A 9,503-nucleotide genomic window follows, 5' to 3' on the forward strand; every position below is an offset into this window, starting at 1 on the left:
AACTTATTTCCAGTGACAGCAGAAGCACATGTTGTATCATGGCTGCAGAATATGCTGCCAAAGAAAGTTCTGCTAGCTTGTGTTTGTTAAAATCAAGTTTAAATGATCACTTTCAGAACTGATAATCATGAGTTTAGTTGAAAAAATCTGTTTAAGTTATTTAGAAACATTGTTAGCTCATTTGCATGCACTTCCCAGCATTCATTGCCTTCAGGTTAAAATTCTCCAGAAATCCTTCTTTTTGTCTAAAATGAAAAAAGTCACATGATGATGGCCATTATGTGTCATTTGGAACATTTTTAGCAATCCGATGTTCTTCTCTCTGGTCAAAAGTAAAACAATGCAAACCATGATATAGATACTGTATACACATTGTCTAATCTTCTTGTGAAAAGTAACTGAGCTGAATGTTTAAACTAGCAGGAAAAAAAAAAAAAATAATAATTCTTGCTTTCACTCAGAGTAAATTAGTAACAAGTTAACAGAAGTTGGATGAGCTCAAAGCCTGAACTGAAGAAATTAAGTAGCTTGACACAAAATTTTACTCATGTTTGTTGCTTGTTTTTTACTTTGTAAACAGCACTATATTTAAAGTTTAGCTCAGACAGTATTTGTAATATTAAAATAGAATATATGTTCAGTATGAAATATACATTGAAAAACAGCACTGCTATTGTCCCATACTGACGTCACAGATGTGTTCAAAACAGTTCATAGGAATTGTATATGCATTGTAACAGTCAAATCCCATTGCGCCACAACATGAGTCAGCCTGCAGAGCTTTGTTTGTAGTTCAGTGATGTCTAAATGAAACATGCAGTAAAAGTATGACTATTCCTTTCCCTTGTCTCATTACCTTGTCTCATAGGTTCTGACCATCCTGCCCTCCCATCCACCTGCACATTCTAACGAGGTGATCGCAGCACTCAAATACCAGACTGTGAACATATCGCATGCTTGCCCCATGTGTACACTTTCCTCTCTTTGTTAGCCTACAGCCTTGCACACACGGAGGCCCAGGCTGCTTCCTGCCTGCGAAACGCAGGGAGGTATGTTTCTAATTATAAACCCGATGTGGGGTTAAGCACACTCTCTGCAGGCCACTACAGCCACCAGGATTTATGGTACCAAGGTCCAGGCTCCCAACCCCGAAACCCACCAGAGACGCAAAGCTGTTCACTTTCTGTGGCAATAAATCAGAAACGTATGGCCGGTAGCTGCCAATCTATTGCAAACTGATAGTGTTGTATCCTACAAGAGGTGAGAAACCAAATCTGCTCTTTGCACTCTTGGTAGATACACACGTCATTCTAATGCCTTTGTTCTTATTGACCTCTCAACTATTAAACCTTATCTTCAGTAATCCATCTCCTGCCTACAGTTCCTACAAAGTGCTGCACTTAGTGAGTCTGAGAGTGTATGAGCAAGAATCTCAATCAGCAGGTGCAGAAATGTTCTTAAAGTTCTAAAATATCCCTACTGGCTTTTCTACATCTTTGTTTGCATATGGATTAAATGAACAAGATACAATGAGATTTAGAGTTGCTGGTGTAGGTGTAAATATATTTTTAATTTGGACAGAGTCAGACTTGCTTTTTCCCCTGTGTTTCCAGGCTTTATGCTAAATGACCCCTGGCTTTAGCTCTGTTGAGTGGTGTCAATCCCATAATCTAACTCTCAGCAAGAAAGCAAATGAGTGTATTTGCTAATATACAGGCGTGCTGTGTTGATATGTCACAAGGATGTTGTATCAAACTAAGCAGATATAATAAGACTTTACAACCACATGGATATGTTTCCATAACAATAAGATGTATTTTTAGTTCATATTATTTAGTTCATATTAATTAATGAGCCATATGTTTTGACAGAGATGAGTCAAAGACAGAAGTATAGTTTGTGTAACTGATCAAACACCAGAAAAATGTTAATGAATGAATGAAACAAAATAACAAAATATCAATGGCGCACTACTGTTGCTGCCATTTGAAAGAAATAAAAAAAAAAACATTTTTATCAAAAAATTTGAACTGAGCCAAAAATGAATCCAGCTCTGAATTATTCTTGCCTGAGCCTTTTCATTATTGAAAACAAGAGGAAATCCTTCACAGACAGGAAGGTTTCCCTTTTGTGTAATAAAGATCCAAAATATTGTGCCAAAAAACAAACTGGAATGTGGTAAACAATGTAAGGGAACAAACTACCCACATGGTAGGTGTGTGATTACCAGGATCTGGTATGGCTGGGCAGCTGATCATAGCAGCGTCATGTAAACCCCAGGGAGCAATGGCCTTAGTTTAGCACTTACAGGGAGTGATCCAAACACGGTGGTATCCAGGTTGCACTATGATAAATGCCTCTTTGGGAATACAAAAGCGGCAAGGCATACTTCAGAGTATTACACACCAGTTCTAAAAAGCTGCATGTGCCTTCCTATATATTGTTAATGACTAATGAGTCAGAGAAAAGCAGCCAAAAATGTTCATAAACACAGGAAATTGTATTGAATATAAAAGCAAAATCATTCAGGCAGCGATGGAGTCGAGGTCAATGCAATATTGTTGATCATAGGAAGCTGGTCTCGGTTATTAACAATGACAAAAACAAACAGAGGTGGGTCTGTAGTCGGACGTTTCAGAGTAAGACAGCAACAAGTAGAAGTGGGGTTTTCCTACAGGGGAGCAGGGCTCTCCAGGGCCCTTAAAGACATGAAAGGAGCCCTCAGAGCTGCCAGAGTCTCTTTCAATACACGGAGGTTTTGCAGAGGAAAAAACTCCAATCTAATACCTTTGTTCCTTTGTTCATGTTCTCAAGTGTTCTTCTGGGAACCCATAGGTGAACTGAGGATGTTCTTTATCTGGGGTGTGACCACACAATAACAGTCTCTATCTGGTGGATGTTTCAGGCTGAGTAGATGTATAGATTAGCACAGCCTAGCAATGTAAACAGCAAGCTATAGGGGGACAAGCCATACAAAATATGATAGTGACATGTAAATAATACAGTTCCTATGCATTGTCAGCTGGTTCAAGAGCAGGATGTGCATTAATATCTTTGTATCCGTGACATCATACTGAAGGAGCAATGACAAGTAAAGAATGTGGTGATTTAATGATAAGTGATAAGCAACAAACAATGATGAAGGTTTGCAGTAATAGATGGAGATAGTTGCTGCAGAGCTTGGTGAGGTCATTGGGTTATATATCGTTATAATGCATAATGTCCATACAACAGCAGCTGCTGGCTGTTAAATAATCACCAGTGTAGTTTATGAGATAAGGCCAGCAATCCTTTGCTCCATCTGAATTTCTGGCCTAGGTTACTAAGACAGTGTCTAGCTGCTGAACATAATAGTAAGAACGTTTGATAAGCATTTGAGGTATATTACATGGAGTCTAGTGACATCTGGCGGTCTGAATAACATACTACAGAACAGAGTGTAGAGATGAGTAGGGATCTGTGAATTCAGCCATGGACCACGAAGAGTCTGTCTGTAGGTAAGCTTACATTAAAAATATTTTTTTTAAAACCAAAACCAAACATTTTTTTACAACACGAGTTCAAGCATAAAGGATCTGAAAACTGAACCACACTGTATTAATAAGGATAATTTAAATGGAAATATTTATAAAACAGTGAATAATCATTTTGCTTTCTAAGCTTTATAAAAATGTGTGTGTCCTTAACGTTCGTATAATAAGGGTCCAAACTTCATCTCCCACAACACCAATTTAATTATATTTATCAACAACACATGCTTTGGAAGAGGCACGCCTTTTCTCTGTGATGAGAAATATGATTGGTAAATGGTCTGTGAACGTAACCAATCAGCATGCTCGTTCTCTGCAGGGAGAACTGTGATTGGTTTGTTGTCATAAGAACCGCGCCCCCTGTACTCGGTGTCCTTCTGCTTTGTGACGGGTTATAACAGCAGCAACAAGGTAACAAGGTAAACCAATGTTTTATCCTCATTTTACGAATATACGGTGATAACATTTAGCGTGTGCTTGTATCTATAGACAGGAAGTGATTTTTAGTTCATATGGTGTTCAAGGAGCTGCGTCTTGTAGCTTCTTCGCTTACATAATACTGAAGACGTGCGGTGTCAGTTTTGTAACTCTCCAGTCCAGTAGCATGTCTTTGCTTCAACTTGTTTCAGTGCAATGTTTTTACCAAAATACGTGTCAAAACTGTTACTATAATGCTGTATACCATTGATATTAAGCTAATGTGTCAGAGCAACGATACAGTAATTCCTGTGGCTCACTAACAACCACAATAGGGCTTTTAACCGGGAATTATAAATAACAACTTTGTACAAACTCCTGTGGTGTCACTTAAAAGTGCTTTGTAACCCTGGGAAACTGAACACAATCTACACTCACAGAAGGACCATTAGATATCTATGAGGCAATGTCGACCTATTTTAAAAAAGTGATTTAGCTCAAGCAATTGTCTTTTATTTAGAGTAATAAAAGAGTGCTTCAGTTTCCAGCTTTTCTTTTCCACTGATATAGTGATACATATCACTGGTGCATAAAAATACAAGAATCTCTCTGCACATGTTGTTTTCTTGTATTGTATCATCACATGTGGATTACACATGCTTAATATATCTTTGTTTCTCTCCTGCTTACTTAAGGTGAAAACACAGTTCAACGACCAAGATGGAAACCAAGCTGACATCAGAGCCAAAATCCATTGGTGTGAATAATGGGGGGGCAAGGATTGTTGTGGATGATGACGATGAAGTTCTCAGGTACAGAGGAGAACAGCAGCCTGTTTTGGCACTGGTGCTCATCTGCTGTTAGATTCACTGTAGAAAGCATTTAAATTGCAACCAAATGGCACAAGTGTTATTGTCTGTCTCTACTTCTCCTTTCGCTTTTCAACGCTCTTCCACCAAGTCCGGACCGACCTCTCTGAGATGTTAGCTGAGGGGACCAAGGAGTCCCACAACAGAGCAGAGAACTGCCAGTTTGTCAAAGATTTCCTCAGAGGCCGCATCAAAAGGGAGCTGTTTAAGGTTGGGTTTCAAGGCATTGTGCTTTAAATAACATAAATCAAAAGACAGAAATGATATGTTAGACATATAGGCAGTTACCGTTTTATCTGTGAGTCTGTTCCACTTTTTTTCTCTCTCTGCTTCTGTTGTCAGAGAGGCACAGCAGCTCTGTACTTTGTCTACTCTGCCATGGAGGAGGAGATCGAGAAGAACAAAGACCATCCTCACATCGCACCAATCTATTTCCCCACAGAGCTTCACAGGTGCGAGGCCCTAGCCCGGGATCTTGAGTATTTCTATGGAGAGGACTGGGAGAACCAGGTCAGCAGAGAGCAAAAAGAGGTTGCATGTCAGTCTTGTGACATAAAGGTTACAAGGTGGAGTCTCAGACATTGCTGGCCTTATATGGACCATCAGTCACCTGGTGCCTCTTGAATCACCACTGAAATTCAGACATGAGCTAGTGTGACTTTTAGTTCTGATGCAGCCAGTGTTTTTTCACCCAACTTAGTTTTATTAGACTTCCCACTGATGATAGTATTTTAAAATGGATTAAACCAAAACAAACCTCTGACCATAGCAGTGTTCCCTCTCACAGATCAGCCTCTCTGCAGGCACCAAACCCTACGTGGACCGCATCCACGAGGTGGGAGAGAAGGACCCAGTGCTGCTGGTGGCCCACTCCTACACCCGCTACATGGGCGACCTCTCAGGCGGACAGATCCTCAAGAAAGTGGCACAGAGGGCACTGAAGCTCCCATCAACGGGCGAGGGTCTCAACTTTTATCAGTTTGAAGGCATCCACAGTCACAAAGGCTTCAAGCAGCTTTACCGAAGCAGGATGAATGAACTGGAACTGGACCCTGAGACCAAAGGAGAGGATTGTGGATGAGTCCAACCGGGCATTTAGCTTCAATATGATGGTGAGGGAGAGAATACATTAGGATGTGAAAGTTCTGACAACACAGAAATCATCATGATAAAGAAACACTGCACGAAGAAGATGACAAGAAGACACAATGTTGGGAAAAGATAAAAGTATGACAAAAATCTACTTTTATTTTGAAAACAGGTGTTCACAGACCTTGAGGAGATTGGGAAGACAATCAAAGAGGAAATCCAAGATGCAGGACTTGGACACAGTCATGCAGAGATCATGGAGGGTGGTGATATCAACAAGTGCCCCTACTATGCTGCAAAAATGGGTAAGATGTTATTTGAAGTGTTAAGGTCTGAAAGAAGCACATATTCCTGAACACTGATTATAATAGAAATAGAGACGTTTTTTCTACATCAAGTAGTCAATTATCACTTTTACAGACAGTATCCCCTGCTGTGTATTTATGAATGATGAGCTTGAAATCCATGAAATAAGAAGCTTCCTGCTTTGTGTGGTCTCATTGCTTCATTATTGTCCTCTGCTCTCCATCCCTCACTTCCTCCACCTCCTCCACAGCTGCCAGTGGAAACCCCACCTATATGTGCCAGTTAGCCATGATGCTTCTCAGACATCCGCCCTGTCAGGTGGCTCTGGCTGCCTGGGTGGCCGTCCTTGCTGGGTTAACTGCCTGGTATCTTCTATGAGCTCTGATTCACCCGTTCTGCCGATAATAACATCTGAGCAAAGAGTGGAGCATCCAGCCAAACTTAATCCTCTTTACTTTAGCACACAGTAAACCAGACATGGAACATTTTTATAATGTTTTGTGCCAAATATTTGACGCATTTGTTCATTGGCATTTTGAGTAATTTTTTTCTTCTTCCACTCAGTGGAACATCCAGGTTTTATGCATCTGACACTTTGACAGTCAGCCAGTTTTTGTGATGCTGCAACTGTAGTGTATGAAAAGAGACTTTATGATGCATGTGGTTCATATGCTGTATCGGGTGGTAATATGCAACCAGGGTTAGAGACATTTTACCACATACAAATATCAAATGAATACTCTTTCACCGTGTGATTGTAATATTATTACTTGAATGTATTTAATATGAAAGTGAATGACACATTGTGTTAAACATGATGTACAACTTGAGTCTCACAAAGACATCTTTTGTGTGTGTGTGTTTTCAGAAAGTATTGAAGAGTAAACATAAGTAAACACAGGAGCCGTGTTTTGCTCTTCATCTTTTGTGTTGATCATTTTCTCGTCTCTGATCAGCACTTGGTGATATGAGGTTGATTGGAGGAGCCTCCATAATGACTGGAAGCCAGTGGATAGCCTTTCTTTTTCCAGGAACCTAAGAGCAGCAGCTGTAGCATGTAGACAGTTGAACTGTGGATCTGTTATTTCATAAAAAATCAAACACAGTGATTTAGCAAGATCTGTATAGAGAATAAACTATTTCAGTGTTCAGTCTGAATCTGCACTGAGAGAGTATGTGTTGATGAAGCCCTATTACTCCTCTTCCAGCATGGAGATCACCTGCTCAGGGAAAACCAGAGATGTTATGCTGCCTTGAAGGATTGTGATAACACTACCAGTGATACCACTTCATGATGGTAATCTTTACAGTGGAAATGAAGGTACAGTAAACAAAACTCATACTGTTGTATATAACTGTAATTTCCAAATGATTTCAAAGCAACTTTCCTGGTAAGAGCTACTTGTAGTTTTACAGTAGAGGGTTTTTTTAATAGTTTTAAAAAAAAAAAAAAAAAAAAAAAACCTTCATTACTTTGAAACTGTTTTCAGTTTACTTTTGCTTGGAAAACATTAGGACAATCTCACTTGTGTGAAGCTGACTTTGATTTTATTTTACTTTTTTCACACATCAGCTCACTGGTTACCAGACAAAAGTAATCTTATTACCATTCACATATCATTGCCAACACTGGTTACCTTGCATGTTGTTCCACTCTTCCACACTTATATATTCATTATCCGTCTTCCATGGAGAACAGACCCCTCTCATTATTACAATGTTGCACAAGGAACATTAAATAATTCAGAAGTAATCACTTATTGTCATCCAAATCCATGCACTTTAAAAATTAAGCATCATTTAAAACTTCCAAACACCCTCTCAAAACCCACTTTGTCCACCACATGTCCATAACGAATGGAGAAATATAATGTCTGCGGACTGCTGTATCTCTGTAGTTTCAATATCGTCTCTTTTGTGGAGTCACCTGTGTCCGCGATAGTCATAACATCCGACACAGGGAGGTAGATATCCTGCCGCTTGCCCCAGAAGGTGAGGTGGGACACTTTCAGTGTAGTCTGTGATGGGTCCAGGTACATCATCCCCACAACTCTCCTGAAAAAATGACTGGCAGTGTACAGCATGACACCAGCAAACAGTGCTATCCCCGCTGTGTAGCTGACAAAGAAGAGGGAGACATCTCCCTGGAGGTAAAGGACGTACACTGGGGGCAAGATGACCATGGTGATTGCAGTTTGGAGCAGTTTGAGCCTGGACATGGCTCTGAGGTGCTTAATGTATGGCAAGGTGTAAATCATAGTGTACCTCTGCGTGGACAAGTCAGAGTACCTGACCAGAGCTGTGATTTTAGGGATAAGGGGTCCATGGAAGCTCTGCTGGACGGGTGTTTGACCCGGTGAAGGAAGCTGCACACCATAAGGTATCCGGCCTGTTAGTGCACATGATCCTCTGGTACAGGACAGGATGTGAGAGGTTAACCTGTGCAGAAGCACTGACCTGATCTGTGGAAACATAACATCAGAAAGATAAGTTTGAAACTGACCTCAACAGACATGCAGGAGGTTATTAAAGTGAACTGAATTATTTTAATTAATCATGAATTAACTGGTAATTTTCCTTTTAACTGATTAATTTGATATCCTATAAAAATGCAAGCAAATACCTTTATGTTCCAATACTGCCTAAAACAGTTAATTATCAAATTTTTGCTGGTTAATTTTCTGGTAATCGATTAATGAATCAATCGTTTTAGGTCCCACAATACAAAGTACTGCAACATAAAACCACCACAGCTCCCGTTAACACTGCAATATCTCAAGAACATTTAAACATTATTGCAAGGCTTTTAAACTAGATTGCCCCTGAGATGTTCTGTTATTTTGGCTATCTTAGGTACAATGAGCATATACAGTAGTATAAAGTTATGATCAAATATATAAATAAGCAATAGGGCAAATGCACCTGTTTAACTACTTCAATAGAAACGAGCACTAACATCAAACATGTAACAACTGTTGTGTATTTAACAAATCAGAGTCACACAACTCATGGCTGAGCTGTCATTCAGACCAGGCAAAGCAGCAGCTATCAGTTAGCTTGTGTAGCTAATAATTTAGCCTTTACATCTTCCTCTGATAACTTGTGTAACAGCGTAGGAGCTTGAGAAAGAAAGAAGCTGACCATGCCCGACGACAGACTAAGGAGGAAGAAGAAGGAGGAAACACTGAACCGAGCTTTCTGTTTTTAAGAAACAGGCGACAGACCAAAGGCAACTCTGTTAAGCAACATGAAATGCCAACTTTGACCCGGATGTTGTTTCTTCCTGTTTTGT

General features: G+C 39.9%; 2 protein-coding genes across 3 annotated transcripts; one reads left to right on the forward strand and one right to left on the reverse strand.

The window, feature by feature from the left end:
* The first annotated feature begins 3,897 nt into the window (after positions 1 to 3,897).
* hmox2a (heme oxygenase 2a) lies at positions 3,898 to 6,610 on the forward strand. Its single transcript, XM_051070752.1, is given in 8 exon segments — positions 3,898 to 3,941; positions 4,643 to 4,759; positions 4,909 to 5,026; positions 5,159 to 5,326; positions 5,604 to 5,876; positions 5,878 to 5,928; positions 6,078 to 6,210; positions 6,462 to 6,610. Coding segments are annotated over 7 exon segments (963 nt in total). The 5' UTR covers positions 3,898 to 3,941; positions 4,643 to 4,667; the 3' UTR covers positions 6,590 to 6,610.
* A 940-nt stretch (positions 6,611 to 7,550) lies between these two features.
* On the reverse strand, positions 7,551 to 9,496 carry tmem186 (transmembrane protein 186). Of its 2 annotated transcripts, none has more exons than XM_018679748.2 (2): positions 9,353 to 9,496; positions 7,551 to 8,673 (listed from the first exon to the last, which is right to left on the reverse strand). In XM_018679748.2, the coding sequence occupies exons 1-2, from the start codon at positions 9,353 to 9,355 to the stop codon at positions 8,008 to 8,010; spliced, it is 669 nt and encodes a 222-aa protein (XP_018535264.1). In that variant the 5' UTR covers positions 9,356 to 9,496; the 3' UTR covers positions 7,551 to 8,007. The 2 variants fall into 2 exon arrangements, with proteins under 2 accessions (XP_018535264.1, XP_018535263.1); XM_018679747.2 differs by lacking the exon at positions 9,353 to 9,496 and adding an exon at positions 9,134 to 9,346.
* Positions 9,497 to 9,503: the final 7 nt, after the last annotated feature.

The sequence above is a fragment of the Lates calcarifer genome, linkage group LG5, assembly GCF_001640805.2.
Source record: "Lates calcarifer isolate ASB-BC8 linkage group LG5, TLL_Latcal_v3, whole genome shotgun sequence".
NCBI lineage: Eukaryota > Metazoa > Chordata > Actinopteri > Centropomidae > Lates > Lates calcarifer.

Coding starts and splice junctions, on each gene's coding strand:
- tmem186 (XM_018679747.2), bottom strand. CDS start 9,169: ATGTTAGTGCTCGTTTCTATTGAAGTAGTTAAACAG. Junction 8,674..9,133: donor CTATTGAAGTAGTTAAACAG/GTGCATTTGCCC, acceptor ATGTTTCCACAG/ATCAGGTCAGTGCTTCTGCA.